Source organism: Buceros rhinoceros, unplaced genomic scaffold (genome assembly GCF_000710305.1).
Source record: "Buceros rhinoceros silvestris isolate BGI_N320 unplaced genomic scaffold, ASM71030v1 scaffold22463, whole genome shotgun sequence".
NCBI lineage: Eukaryota > Metazoa > Chordata > Aves > Bucerotiformes > Bucerotidae > Buceros > Buceros rhinoceros.
Window position 1 is genome coordinate 68,656 of NW_010403460.1, and position 16,017 is coordinate 84,672.

Genomic DNA, 16,017 nt, shown 5'->3' on the forward strand with positions numbered 1-16,017 from the left:
ATCAAAAGTGTGTGCAAGATTGTTATGCTAATAAAACTGAAGTAACAAGTATTCTTTAGCTAGTATTTTTAATAATTTTGGAAAAATGAATACACTTTATAGTTGGTAATTTTATACATGCTGAAAGCAATACTGAATCTAAGAGACTATAAGCAACACATCGTCATTATTTTCCAATAAACTGTTTAAACTCCCTTTTTAAATGAGAAGCCTATGTTTAATCTTACAAGGTCTCATTTTAAAGAGCTCTAATACTCCATCACTACAGTACCATGGTTTAACTTGTTACTACAATTAGTATCACAAGTTTAAAAAACCGAAGAGAACAAATAGTATGAAATTTCTTGTTATAGCGGCTTTTGCTGCACCATAGTTCCTATGAGGTAGCTACTAAATCTTGGTAACATTGGATGAAATAAAGAAGTCAAAGCAAAAATATAATGTGGACATTGTGTTAAGGCAGTTTTATAATGTTGGGCTTATTTTGCAGTAAAACCAAAGGTTTTTCACTCTGATAAATACTATTTATATATATATTCTGTAGCTTTTTATTTTTAGGAAGCCACAAAAACTTGAAAAGGTATTAAAAGCACATGACAGAATGAAATGCCTGTGTATATTAAAGTCAATTTTACTAAATCGAATACAGTACAGGATTTTCTGGTTTTATTACTCATCTTAAAACACGATGTTTCCTTTGCGTGATTGCACAGTTCTTCTTGAGAGAATACCATGGGTCCCACCTGAATGTGTTGAGAATCCCAAACAATTAAGCCTGGCCACAGACAAATGGAGTTTTGGTACTACTTTGTGGGAAATCTGCAGTGGAGGAGACAAACCTCTGAGTGCACTGGATTCTTCAAGAGTAAGTATTACCGGAGCTGCAGGCATAACAGTTCTTTGTGTACACTTCTAATCTAAAACATAGACTATTGTAACTAAAACAGCATGTGAAGTGGTGTGGCCCACTGTAGGAAAAAAGACAGTTCTACTAGTAAATAATGAGCACAAGTGATGTTTTAAGGTTTGTTGGTGGTATTTTTTTTGTTGTTTTGATTTTTATGGAGACTAAGTATGGCATTGCCGGTATTACTTTGTTCATGTTTACATTGATTTGTTGCAACAGTGTATCACTCTACAAAAAGTGTTCCTAACCGTATACATGTATTTTAATTGGCATTATCCTAGTAACTTAACATCTTAAATACTTTAAGACTTTGTGTGTGGCAAACAATTTACTATTTTTGCTAAACCAAAAATGTTAGCTTTGTCTCAACTCGGAACAAGTTGTGGAGAGGAAACATATTCCATAAAAATATTTTTTCTTACATATTTGCTTCCTTTGTTGTAAGCAGAAGGACTTTTTAATTTACTATGCTAAAAAAGATTTGAATTATTATTTTTATAAAGCGACTGTTATCTTCTTAGCAAGCCTGATCTGATTTCTCAGGTGCTATAATCTAGGTCTACCTAGACCTAATTTATAGGTATCTAGGTATTTCAGAAGTTACCCTCCTCTGCTGTACTAACCCACATTCCTTCACAGTACTTGTGAAGCTTTTTACAACTGGAGGAGCTCAGTGAGCTCACAGGTGGATAGAATTTTCTGCTGGACCCATCCTGCTCAGGTTCTATGAAATTACCGATAAAGGAGACAACATCATTCTTGTTATCTTTCTCTATTTTCTTATCTTCCACCAGTAACTGACTGGGATCTGAACTGATTACTTGAATTATACCAGTCTTGCTAACATTGTCAGCCTTGGCTTTTGATGCAAATTGTTCAGACGTACATTTGGTGAGATAACAAGTCTAGGCTGAGAGCTGTATTTTTCTGGCTGCTCTGGTGAGAATGTTAAGGCTTCTGCAAATCTTCATGGTCTTATTTAAAAATTACTTTTATCTATTTAATTCCAGAAACTACAGTTTTATGAAGATAGGCACCAGCTTCCTGCCCCCAACTGGACAGAACTAGCAAACCTTATAAACAACTGCATGGATTATGAGCCAGATTTCAGGCCTTCATTTAGAGCAATTATACGTGACTTGAACAGTTTGTTCACTCCAGGTGAGTCTGTGATACAAGAACACACTAGACAGAAAGAACCCTGATTCCTTTTGGTTCATTTTCATATGATGCCTTCCTTTTTGGTATGTTGACCCACAACCACTCTCCGAAGCAGCTCAGGAAATATTAAGTTAGTAAGGACACTATGTTACTGCTTTTTAGTTTGCTCTAAAAGAGAGCACATTAAAAGCATTACTGTTCAAAGCAGTTTTCTGGTTTAATTAATGTCTGTCCCTATGTCTAGTTTCATATCCAAGTGTGTTATGTTTGTGACTGTCTTTCTTTTTTCTTTCAGTAAAATAAATAGGTATCTTTTTTCCAAGTGGAAGACACATGTTATCACAAGCCCTTGTGAAGTTTAAATTTCTCACCTCTGCAGTAGTGGAGCTGTTCCACAACACTTGCTAAATTTGAAGCATGATAGGCTTGCAGAAAAGATCGTTGGGAAATGAAAGCAAGATTTGTTACAAGTCAAGAAGTTATCTGGCTGTTTTTGTAATACATCTTTGTCTTTGACTGCAAATTACAATATAGAAATTAAGGTGGTTGTTAATATGCTACTGAGTCTGGGGTGTGCCAAGCATAAAAAAGTTGAACATGCCATGACTGTAATAAGTTTCTTAATTCTCCTATTTGCTTCTCTGTGCTTCCTGTTGCCTTTCTCTCTCCTCTTCTTCCTCCTAACCCTCAGATTACGAGCTGTTGACAGAAAGTGATATGTTGCCAAATATGAGAATTGGGGCACTTGGATTTTCTGGTGCTTTTGAAGATCGGGACCCAACACAATTTGAAGAAAGACATCTCAAGTTTTTACAGCAACTTGGCAAGGTAGACTGTTTCAAAATGATCTTTTTCAGTTCTCTTCTGATGGACCCATATACATTATTTACATTGAAGCTTCTGTTACAGAAATTAGTAATTTCAGTCATATCTGACCACAATGTGCAGTTCCTTTTAGATATTTTTCAGTTTCATGATATCATTAGGTAGAAGAAAGATAGCTGATCCCTACAATGAATCCAGTGATGACAAAAGGCTAAAATCTTTTTCAGTAATGCAGAGCAGCATCTGACATAATATTTATTTTTATTTTATTTTATTTTGGTTACACTTTGTATTCATTCAAAAATGTTTCAGAGCAGTCTTGCATAAACTAGTGAGGTTAGGTATTTTTGTCCATGCATATTCTGAGAAGTCTGAATATGCAGTCCTTAAAGTCAATAATGTCTTTGGGGTCTATGTAGGTCTTGAACTTTTTAGGCTTTAGAAGTCAGCGTTTGGTACTGGCTTTGCAAGTCATTGCAGCTTGGCTGTATGAAAGAGTGCCTAGACAGATGACTAAGTGCAGCTGGTGGATCTTCACCAAGCACCATTTGTTACAGAATGGTTCCTGGCTGGTTTATGATTTTTATTGACATGATAGCTATATATTCCTTTGACTCCAAGTACCAGTGGAAGCCAGCCTGAAAACAAAATAGTGCATGTGTTTGCAGATGTCTTGTTGTTGTCTGATAATGGTAGCATAGCACAGGGCGAGGAACAGAGTGGTAGGTGATGGCTACATAAAGGAAGATAGAGAAAACATAAACAGAGAAAGGGAGTAAGGTAGACCATTGACATAAATGGGGGAAGAACCACCAAGAAACAGAGGAAGAGCCAAGAGGAACCTAAATGAAGGGGGTTTGGCAAGTGCAGTAAAAGAAGTACGCCAACCGATGTTTGGAAGTGCAAGTGGAAGTCTGTGAAGAAGGGCAGAAAATTAAGACATCACCCCCTCTCTTTGTGCTTACTTCCTCCTATGCTGTTTGTTTTCTTCATTAGAACATCTTTCTTAATAGAACTGTTACCTGTGATCCTGCACACTTTTCCTCTCAGGGAGGTTTTGTTGCAATTCACTTAGTTGTGGTCACCTTAATGCTAATACAGTGAGCACTGAGGCAGTATGAACAAGCACTAAGAAAGAAATAACGATGTGGACTTGTTTTTAACTCAAGTATTTCCATTTGTGATCTAGGGAAATTTTGGCAGTGTTGAGATGTGCCGGTATGACCCACTGCAGGATAACACTGGGGAAGTGGTGGCTGTGAAAAAGCTGCAACATAGCACAGAAGAGCACCTTAGGGATTTTGAAAGAGAAATTGAAATACTTAAATCTCTGCAGCATGACAACATTGTTAAATACAAAGGAGTATGCTACAGCGCAGGTATGTGCTATATTGAGTACACCTTCAGGTATACACCGAAGTATGCATACAGTCAAATTCACAGAGGTGAGTGTGGGTCAAAGTCACTGACTTGTCCTAGCTTTAACAGGACTTAGAGTACAAATCAAAGGAAGTAGCGTCTGTCATATACTACTTCTCAGGATAAGGTGAACATTTTATTCAGTCAACTCATTGCATAATTTGATTGGTTTAGAGAAAATACTCTTTTGACTAGTTACTCAGTTTATTTAACTTAAAGCATGAAAGTCTTCCTAGAAAATTTAGGGTTAAGTGGGGAAAATGCAACCGTTTTGTAACTGCTGTTGGTTCTAGTTCATTTTGGTGTCCCAGAGTTGATATTACCATTTCTTGTACAGCCTGTACAGGAAAAGGCTAATCAGGAAAAAGTTTTGAAAGCTAATGTGTTTGAGTAAATTGTTGATGCTGTTGAAGTTGATTAATTAAAGCATGGGTTCTGACCAGGATCGTACTGTAAAAAGAAAACTCTTGGGTTCAAAATCAGACTAAATTTTTACAGATGGTATAATGCCTGACCAGATGATGTGAGTTTCCCATTCTGTGCTTCATCTCAGCAATGAGGTACTAAGTAAATATAGATATACATGTGGCACCTTTGCTTTGCTTTAGCAATGGTAGCTAAAGTATTGATGAGATCATCTTGATTAGTGATATTTTGTAGATGCAGCATATCCATGTTAATGCTGTGTTTAAATAAGTGGCATTTAATTAGTAAGTGCAGTTAATATAGTAAAAATATTGCATAGTGATATACATATAATAAATTAGATTTTTGTTATTAAGACTATTTTCTATTTTATTCATAGACATTTGTAAGTATTTGTATTTCAAAAGTTGTCATTGGAAAAGAATGAAAAAGTTAAGCGTATGTTTTGTTGTTGTAAAAGGTCGTAGGAATCTAAGATTAATTATGGAATATTTACCATATGGAAGTTTACGAGATTATCTGCAGAAACACAAGGAGAGGCTTGACCACAAGAAGCTTTTGCTGTATGCGTCTCAGATATGTAAGGTAGGAAGTTTCAGATGATTGAAAGTTTCCGCAAATTTTTGTCTCTGGAGTCTTGTCTTACTTGTTCCAGAAAAACCATCATTTGATGTTCTGGTGTATCTTTCATAATATTGTTGGACTGCTAGCACCACATAACCCTAAAAAAAAATAGCAATATATATTCATATACTCCAGAACTGGACAAACTTCTGAGTGTGTTAGTACCGGATGCCAAGACTGACCTGCCTGCTAACTAAAGCAGAATATAGTCTTTTTTGTTTGTTTATTTTATGGTTTTCTTATATTTTGTTCAGAAGGATTGAAACCTTATTTCTCCCTGATGAGAGCTAAAATAAAATTTTGCAGGAGTTAGTATACTCACCCAGACCAATCATGCATGACATCAGTAGATTTTTCAGAACTTGAATATTCATCTATAAAACTATTATATGTTTAAGAAATTTACTTTAAACTATAAATAGTACTAGCCTGTTGAGCAGAAAGAGCAAAGATATATGATCTCTGTATGAAGTACTAGCGGCTATAGACTTGTCCAAAGTTCTAATAAATTATTTGCTAGGCTCAGTGATTGGTACTGAACATCTTTCATAAAATTTTGAAAAAAGGGGCAAACATCTGATTTTTGTGATAGCTTATTTCCTCAGAAAGGCTTATGCCTATGTTAGTTTTATTCTGTCATTACAGAATAAATTACATAATTACAGCTTTAAATACAAGAAACTGCAGACACTTCAGATTTCATTGCATGTTTGGTAGTTTGAGGAAAGGGGGGAAAAAGTGGGGGGAGGGAACAGTGGGAAGAGACAAGTCGTCACCCCACACACACACACCATCAAGGCACATACCAGAAGTATTTTTTAATTTATTTCCCCAAAGACATGCAAACAGTAGGTTACTTAATGAGTATTCTTCAGGGTGTGTAGCCCACAGATATTCTTATGTCTGGCAATTGTGCCCTGCCGCAATCCGAGCTGAAGGCATTCCTTCTGCAATATCCGCAGAAAAGGTCTAACAAGGATCAGGCAGGAGAGGGCCTGCCAAAACCAAGATCTTCTCCAGGCATTTAAGCTTTCATCTAGTAAACAGAGATTGATAGCTCACTGCTTGAAACTGGACTGGCTCAGTAAAACTGGCACCTACTGAACATGGTCCAAGTACAGAAGGATGGTGCACACGCAGTTAGCAGCTGATCTCGCCTGTTCACGGGCTTCACTGAAGCATGGCTAGGTTGTTGGGCCTCCAGCAAAATATCCTCAATGGGCAAGCAATGAGGTTGAAAAACAAAATGTTCACACATTTGTGGCAAGTCAAGTCTTGTCACAGAGAGGAAGGTTGAACATGTGACCACCTACTCAGAGAGGGTTAAAAAGCCCTCTGATCTGTGTCTCAAAACAAGCATTCTCCAGTAAAAGGCCTAAGAAATTCTCTCAGCATCACTTCTGCAACAAACTAACTTTCAGTGTTGGTTCAGCTACTGAAAACAATCAACTTTTAGGCAAAGAACAGGAAGAGTCTAATGCCCAGTACCATCTTAGGAGGGTGGTGACAGTGAATCTTTCCTAGAATAAAGGTGCAGCAGGGGTTTTTGAACATGCAAAGGCTGCGGCCACTTACCTGTTTTATTCTGTGGCCATCTCAGCCTATGACCACATGGGTCATAAGGTGCCTGCCCTGTTCACTGTCATCGGAAGTTGTGAGGCTTGCATATCTAAGTCTTCAGGCCTTATCCAAAGCGTGAAGGAACAACAGTGGCAACGTATCTCGGGACCCTGGTCTCTGAAAGAGAGGTATCCAATAGGAGGACTGGAAGGTGGGTTTTGGCCTTTGCAGGCAGTTCAAGTATGGCAGGAAAACTTGAGAAAGGAACTATGTTCAGAAGGTACAAACAAACGGATTGTTAATATGTGTGTGTACGTACACATAAAGGAACACTGAAATACTACAGTCTTCAGGGTGGTGATGAAAAAGCGAAATAGGGCATGAAATGCCTGCTTCGTAAGTACCAAGCACCAGCCAATAGGAAGGGAACTAGAATACGCCTTCTGCAGATACTTCAGTGGGAAAACATCCTGCTTTCATGTGACAAAGAATGGGTACACTCAGCATGGGAGTGTGGGAAGTCTGCACGTAGGACTTGCTCTTAAAGAAGTATCTTTTCTTCACTTCTAAAGGAAGCAAAGTCTAAGAATTGCAGTGTATCTGTCTTGCTTTGCACTATTGTTGCTGTACGACCTGCAAAGCAGAGGTTGTAGTGATTGCTCTAAGATTTCACTCTAATCTGCAGCGTTCTGTTACTTTAAAACAACTTAATTAAAAACAACAGTGAGTACCTAATGTTACAGAAATGGAATCTTAATTGCTTTTACCTTCTTTTAGCGGATCACATTTCCCTCCATTCTTTAGCTGGTTTTGCTTCTCTTGCAACGTTTGCTCTTTCAGCATCTCAGATCTCATTCTGCTGTGCATTCCTGTCACTCTGTTATTTTGGGTTTTTTAATCAAATACCTTTCTCCCTCTGCCTTGCTGCCCTTCTCTCAAATGTATAAGAGAAATTAAGGTATGCCCATACGTGAGGGTTAAAATGAGTGTGATTGCCAGCTTCCTGTGTTTTAGTTCCTTGTGACTATACTGGAAGAGGCTTTCTGACTTAGGTGTTTTTTGCTTTGTGCATATCTCATACTGTGAAAAGCAGCATTCCCAGAGATGGCATTTGCTAGCGGTGATGTTTCTGTAATGCAAATTACTGCAGCTGTCATCTTCTGCAGCACGTGCTATTAGGACAGCTTGGTTGGTGGCAAGCAATAGGACTCTATATTCAACTTTAAAGAATCCTATAGAATGATCCAATAGAATCCAGTAGAATGGCCAAATAAGGAGGTTAACTCCTCCATGCATCTGATTTTTGGAATGTTCTTTTTTGCTCTTTTGACCCTGAATTTTGTTAATGCTGGGTGATCGGAGAAGAAGCTAAGAATAATTTTATTTTTCCATCTCTTAACAATTAAAGTGCTTCGGGTATCCTTGCTGGAAAGCCCAGCTCTAGTGATAGAAACATTTGAAATCATGTAGTCAAACTCAACTCCATTGTTAGAATAGTGGCACATTGTGATTTTCACTTAGAATTCGCATGATTGCAATTAATTGTCTCTCTTTGAAGAGGTATGACTGTTTTCAGTAGAGTATGTAGTAGTTATAAAAAGTTATAGCATTTACATAGACTAGTTGTGTCAGAAAATCGGGAGTCTCGCTCTGTCACAGGTAGGCTCGGTGTTTTTCAGGACAACGGGGGCGGGGTGGGTGTGGGTGATAAAGAACAGGGCGGCTTTGAACGGTTTTGGAACGGGATGTGAGCGAACAGCGATGCCACCTACCGGTGCGAGGAGGTAACGAGCCTGAGGGGAAGGTTGGACTCTGGAGTCGAACTATTTCTGAAGTTTCTCACTTAAAAAAAACGTAAAAAAGGGAAAACTACATCTTTTGGCATTAATAGTAGTTCAGTGATGCTTTTAGCATAACTTAGAGCTTTTCAGTTGTGTTGAAGAAGTGACACTCTGAAACTGACTGCTGGCTTTGTGTTTCCTTTCACATATGAGACACATATCTCTTGACATTGTGCAGTGTCAGCTTCTGATTACCACTTATTGCTGTGTAAGCAAGACCTTTTTTTAGTAATGCCACTACACACACTGGCTTCTTCCACATGTCATTGTTAGCAAAAAGAATTATGTGCATTGGTAAGAAAGACTCATCCGCAACAAAAGATTTCATGACTTTGGACCAATGTTTTGTTACAGCAACCCATGGAAATATAATAATAAGCGGAACAGTGAGTAATGGTCCATGTAGAAGAGAAACAAGACACACAGGTGGGAACACAGAGAACAGTTGTTAAATTCAAGGAATCATAATATTCAGTTTCATAAAGCAATCAGGAAAGAAGGTGCACAAAGTGAAGCAAAAAGAGCAAATGAAATGGGTGAACAGGATAGTCTCCTCATCTGCTCTGGACTATGTAGCTTAGCCCAAGTTTTGTTTTCCTTCTGTCTGTCACTAGCAAACTGCTTTTGGCCACAGAAGGGAGCCATTGCAGCTATCTAGCTACATAATCAAAATACACTTGGCTCTAACAGGTGCTCAGTCTGTCTCCCTTGAGTTAAGGGATGTCCCTGCACTTGTAAAAAGTAATTCCTCAGAGAAGACAAATGCTCAAGCACAACAATTTGGTAATAATTTGTGTTCGGTTTTAACTTTGAGATTAATTCATCCCTTTAGGGAAAGTGCAGCTACTTAATGGTAAAAGTAACTCTTTTCCTATTGTGTTTATGAACTTTATGCCTAGGGCATGGAGTACCTGGGTACAAAAAGGTATGTGCACCGGGATTTAGCAACGAGAAATATCCTAGTGGAGAACGAAAACAGAGTTAAAATTGGAGATTTTGGATTGACAAAAGTCTTGCCACAAGACAAAGAATACTACAAAGTAAAAGAACCTGGTGAAAGCCCTATATTTTGGTAAGTCTTCTTGTGGTATGTGAAATCATGGCAGGTTTTCAGTTTTTGCAGTTTCAGCCAATTGTTTTGCATCTTGTGGAATTTTTAAGTACAAACTCCTAAGTCAGTTGCCCAGCATTGTGAAAGTCATGTACATGATGTTTCACTTCACAGAGCAGCATGTAGGACTTTTTAACATATTTTTTAAAAATCAACCTAAAAATTACCAACATATTTAAAAGAAATAGTATGCAACAGGAAAGATATCCAAAGATAAAGGAAATTTAAAAGGACTCATTCCCCAGGATGTTTTCAAAGTTTTGGACCTTTTGGTTCCCTAAACACTGGTCGTTCATGACATCTAGCTGAGATCTGTTGGATAGATCCTCTGTTGACCAAGTCGAGTTAAATTCCACAGACTGTAATTAGCAAGTATAAAGTGATGGGTTGGCCATTTGGACAGATGTCTGTGTTTGGACACTGAACTTCCGGAGGAGGTCTAAGTTACTCTGAAATACAGTAATGCTTCAACGAGCTGTGCTTACCGTACAGCCTGTGGGAGACTGAAGAATTATGAAATGGAAGTTGGTAGACTATGTTCAGAATGTAAAATATATATTATACTTTTGTTCTGGCAAAGACATAGGAATACCTTAGAAAATACTCTAGCAGATAACTGTGATAAAAACAATTTTATGTCTTGGCAGCAAAAGAGAATGGCATTGCATACGTGTGATTTTAGTCTATATTTTAGTCTGCCTTACCTAAGGCCCGTACCTAAAGGATAAATAATACAACGTAGCATCTCAGTAGGAGTTACTGGGAGTTGTACAACCGAAGTCTAGAAGTACCTGGAGCACAGTTCAAGGCTCACTGAAAGTGGTGGAAGGATGCTTACTGGATATAATTGTTATTCTTTCCAGGCCTTATCACATCAAAATCTTGTTTAGTCACACTACAAATAAGAAAAATCTAGAAATTTTGCTCAAAAATGGTCAAACTTCGATATAGTTATCACTAACTATGTTTGTTTGAAGTGTTTTTTGTTTTCAATACTAATTAACTATTATTGAAAGAATAGTGAAAGTAGTGAAGGTAGCCTATGAAAACACTTAATGAAAAAAATCAGTCTTACTAAACCAAAAAGACTCACATTACACAGATCAGTGTTTTTATCGTATGTTGCAGGTATGCTCCAGAATCTCTGACGGAAAGCAAATTTTCTGTGGCCTCAGATGTGTGGAGTTTTGGTGTGGTCTTGTATGAACTCTTCACATATATTGACAAGAGCAAAAGCCCACCAGCTGTAAGTACATCATTAACGTTTCTTAGAAGCTTTGTGGTTATTTATTTAATTTCTCAAAAATATATTGGTTGTTCCTGTACCTAAATAGGCTGATACTTACTGATTCTTTTCTGGAGATACCTTAGTGTTCATGAGGCAGCATCTGATCAGAAGCAGCAACATGCTAAAAGGTATTAATATCAAGCTGTAAGAAGGAAAGGCAATCTGAAAATTAGTTGATAGTCTATGCAGATCTTACCCATCCTGTAACTCCTAACTGTTTTTAACAGGTTTTCTCTCATTATAGATTGTTCTTGCTTGTCTTTTGTGGAGAGTAATCCCAGATGAAATGGGTTCATTGCAACATGACATGCGTTTTTAATGCTATTCCAAACCTGAGCCAAACATGTAAACATTAAGTTGGCTTAAATAAGATGAATTAATTTTGTTATGATACCAGAACCCAAATTAGTAAGTTATTGAAGCTGGAGAAAGAAAGCAAGTGACTTTTTGCAGACTCTTGACAGGCACTTTTAAAGACAAATTTGGAGTGGACAGACAAGAACACTACTTGTACACTGCATAACAGTTCTCCAATTAGCAATGAGATTCAGGGTCTTACACGTAGCTGTCCTCTGCAGACAAAGGAGAGCTGAGCCTTTCATATTTACTGGAGCTGTCTTTCCCCTTAGTCAGTGTCTTCGTCCTTCCAAATGTAGTTTTCAGAGCTGAGCAATGATAATAGGCAAAAATGCGCTAGGAAAATCTCTGCATTGATTCAGTGGACATCTTAGTAATTTGATACAATGACTAACCTATCAAGGAAGAACTCCAAGGCAGGGACAGTTCTTCCATCGTAATAACATAAACACTGTGGGCACCCCGAGTTCTACTTCAGAAGGATTATAAAATGGAAAGTGGTAGAGTAAGTCACGAGCTCAGGTGGAATTTATTTTCAATAAATCAACTCTACATGTGCATTCACCACTTCATCAAGTTGATTATCATATTGGTATGTATCAAGAAAAGTTAATTTTACCAGTTGGTCAAAGTGGTCTCTTTAACTGTCGTAATCTTTACGTCTATACAGTGTTTCCCCAGCTTAGCTCACTTGCATATCCTACCGTCAGTTTCACATTTTCATGTCAAGGATTGTTGAATAAATTTATGTAATGTTGGAGGAGAAATAATTCCTTTATATTGTGCTTAGAAATTATTTTTAATTAGTACATTTGATCTCTGGCCATCTGAGTGAGATTTCAATCTACCTTTTGTTGATTTTTCGATAGCAAGATTTATCTGAGCTATTTTTTCTGGCTTTAATTATGCTACCATTTCTGGCCTGTAGTTACTGCTTAAACCTGTTAACTTTTTTTTTTTTTAATATATTAGTATGATATTATCTGTTTTCTGTTTGACTGTGATTTTTTGAAATATCGAGATCTTGTTTTAAAGTTTCAGGGAGCTTTTTAGGATTAGCTGTGAGGTTTATCCTTTTAAAACTCATTAATCATCACGTGATCAACATGTTTTAACAAGATTTTTTACTTATTGCTTTAAACTGTGTAGGTATCATCCTATTTTTATCAAAACACAAAACCCCCCTGTAATTATTGACACGTTCTCTGGACTTGTAATTTATAATGTTATCACTCTTATATACTATACTATTTATTCTTATTTATTATTATAAAACTTTTGCCTTGGTAATAATTTTGCAGCATCTTTTTTTTTCCTTTAAAAATTATTTATGACAGTTTGCCTTCTGTTTCAGGAATTCATGCGCATGATTGGCAATGATAAACAAGGGCAGATGATTGTATTTCATTTGATAGAGCTTTTGAAGAATAATGGACGTCTACCAAGACCAGATGGGTGCCCTGATGAGGTGAAGTATTGTATTAACATGTTACTATATTCTGAAAGGTGCTCAGTCACTGTGAGTACCTGGTAAATGCAAACCTTTTGTTCTGTTCTGCTTGGATTACTGAAGCATTTGTACAAGCAGAATGGCTGTACTGTTATCAGTGACGTGATAGGTCTGATCACATTTCCTTTCTGATTCTTTGGATTACATTACCTCTAGAGCCCACAGTTTAGTCTTTCTAAATACGTGAAGCAGGACCGTTATGACTGACTGCTGTACTAGGCACTCAAGCTTCTATTTCAAAAATAGAAATTCATTAGAGCAGTGAGATTAGTATGTAGAACTTCTTCCATGGAAGTCCCATATAGAAATTCTTGTTGAAAGCTGTAAACTGAGTGTAGCTATTCGTGCTTTATTCTTTTACGGCGGGCCCACCAGCTCTCGGCTGGCTCTTCGCTGGAGCCGGACGAATCACTCATATGCCAATATGGTGTGTAGTGAGACCCGTTTATTGTTTACAATACATCCCAATTTATAGACTCTTGTTCACCCGACTAGCTACATGGTGATTGGATAGTGTCTCTGTCACGCAGACAGCACACATCTCTTAAAGCACTATAATTGGATAAAAGGGGTTAGTCCCCACGTGGCTACTGTTTTGGTTAGAGTTAATCAAACAGGCTAGTTAGAGATATAATTTCCCACACGATAGTGTTGCAGCTGGGTTTTGGCTGCTAAGTTTCCCAGAGAGAGTAGCATATTTTTCACAGTTCTAATTTCTGCTAGAAAGATACACCAACAACTGAGGATTCCTTTGAAGTCTGTAACATTTAGCAGAAGTATCTTAATATCTGTTTAAGGTCTTTCCACATTAATTCCAAGATTTAAAGAACTCCTTATCTTGATTGTTTTCCTTCTCTTGCCCTTCCCTCCTTGAGCATAGGAATAGCCATGTTTATCATTACTCACTCTCAAGTATTCTCAGCCAAGAACTACCTGCAGACTTGAGGCACCCTTAAGTATATGACTCAGATTTTTTTATGTTCAGGGCCTTCAGATTTATACTCACGTTCTTTGTATATACTGAAGTGTATGTGTATGTAAAGCCACCCTCAGACCACATGAGTTAATTCAGTGCTCTTTCGTTTTTGCTAATACTACAAATGTTTTAAAAATACTTTAATACTGCTTTTAAGTCTTGTAGCTCTGTTCTTCAAAACAGGGTGCACTTCATCTTGAGTCAAACTGGTAGGGCTAGGTAGGTGAATTGTTAGGGAAAGAAGGTAAAATAGTTATGCTTTTTAATACGTGTAACTTCCAGCTCAGCTCAATTGCTGCATCCCTTTAAACTCACATTTGGCAATAAGTCGAGAAATAATTCAAAACGGGAGACAAAGAAGAGAGCAGGGTCAAGTGGTGTGGCAGAGAAGAGAAGACAAAGACTGGTACAGGTGGCTCAGTGAGGCCATGGGGGAAGAAATAGTCTACAAAGAATCAAAAGAGAAGTCTCTGAAGTAACCTTTCTTGCATTGTCTGTATGAGTACAGCAATAGTTGAACTGCAAAGGTTTGGGATTTTGTAGATAACCTGAATGTCATATGTGCAAGATAATAAATAATCTGTTTTACTGAAACTGTGTCCAAACTAATGCAAAGGTTTCAATGTCTCTGACATTTCTTCACATATCAAAGCAGGATGGAAATGCCTCTCTTTTATCAGAAACTGTGCTCTTCCTGTTTTGATCCTGAAAGGCCAGTCATTACAGATACAGACATCTTAAAGACTTCGTAGCATACAAGCTGCTTGAGTCTGAGCAGCTTGGCCAGTGCAGGAGTTTGATTTGCTGAAATATAAGGAACTGATGATACTTTGTTTTTCCTGGGAGTTGTGCAGGTTGTTCTTAAGTAACGTGTAAAACGTTCTAAATATGAGAAGTTGGTAATAACAATCTGGGTTGAATTAGTGAGAAGAGTACAAGTGAAGAGCTTAGCAAGTTGTTTTGTGATCAGGTATTGGGTACATGTTTGGGAAGAGAGAAAACTGTTGCCAAATGCCTATTGTAATGGAGATCTCTTCCAAAAATCATTTAAATATACTTCTACTAGAAGTGGATTCAGCTTGCACAATAACTTTTCTGGCTTATTTCTGATTATATATGAAGAATAATTAAGAATTTAATATACAGACGTTAACATTGCAGTGGAAGCTTAATTGAGAATTGTTATCCTTGTAAATCTGACTTTTTTATTCAGATGTAAATGCAAAAATGTAAACATTTTTGAGCTTTCGAAAAAATAAGAGCAAGTAAGGAGATAAAAACTTGGCAAAATAAGTCTCTTTAAAGTTTCAAAAACTAGCTGAGTGAACTTCCATACTACCTTAAAAAAAAAAAAAAATCTCCTTTTATAATAAGGACTTCTGCAGAGCTAGCTATCCTCACTTCTTGCTGTCATTAGAATCAAGAAGATAAACTGATTGGTACAGCATGAGTTTTGGCACACTCCTGTGCCACTGTTGCTTGGAAGTAAAAAGTAAAGTTGCACGTTCTTTGGACTAATTCAGAGTAACTCTTAACTATTTGTAGCATCTATTTACCTACCAGCAATTTTCTTTGTTTTTTCTCCAGATTTATGCTATCATGAAAGAATGCTGGAACAATAATGTTACCCAGCGCCCCACCTTTAGGGATCTTGCTCAGCGAGTGGATCATATAAGGGACAACATGGGTGGATGATAACTCTGTCCCTCCTTCAGAAGATGTTTTGGAATGCAGAACAAAAAGTACTTGGTCTGCGGTATATAATTGACATATGTACAAGTGTGCATCTTATTATGCTGGAAGTAAAATCTGTGTGGCAAATCTCAACCTGTATCAACCTGCATGCTGAGGAATCCTGCTGGTTTTCTTTATCAGGATATATTTGTTACTATGAGAACACATTGAAATTCTTGAGAGAGAAATTATTTTTTCTAAATAAAATAATCTAATGTATGGTTAGTCTACAACACCATTATTTGCCTTACTTGGCAATGCAAAAAAAGAGGTGACTT

At 37.3% G+C, this 16,017-nt stretch overlaps 1 protein-coding gene across 1 annotated transcript in view; it reads left to right on the forward strand.

Moving 5' to 3' along the window:
- Positions 1–15,813, forward strand: part of JAK2 (Janus kinase 2) — a 48,199-nt gene extending 32,386 nt beyond the window's left edge. The window contains exons 16-24 of the mRNA XM_010133030.1: positions 714–865; positions 1,918–2,068; positions 2,760–2,896; positions 4,083–4,272; positions 5,199–5,323; positions 9,663–9,835; positions 11,003–11,120; positions 12,874–12,987; positions 15,593–15,813. Of these exons, the coding sequence (XP_010131332.1) occupies positions 714–865; positions 1,918–2,068; positions 2,760–2,896; positions 4,083–4,272; positions 5,199–5,323; positions 9,663–9,835; positions 11,003–11,120; positions 12,874–12,987; positions 15,593–15,700 (1,268 nt within the window). The 3' untranslated portion in view covers positions 15,701–15,813. The remainder of the gene's footprint in view (positions 1–713; positions 866–1,917; positions 2,069–2,759; positions 2,897–4,082; positions 4,273–5,198; positions 5,324–9,662; positions 9,836–11,002; positions 11,121–12,873; positions 12,988–15,592) is intronic.
- Positions 15,814–16,017: the final 204 nt, after the last annotated feature.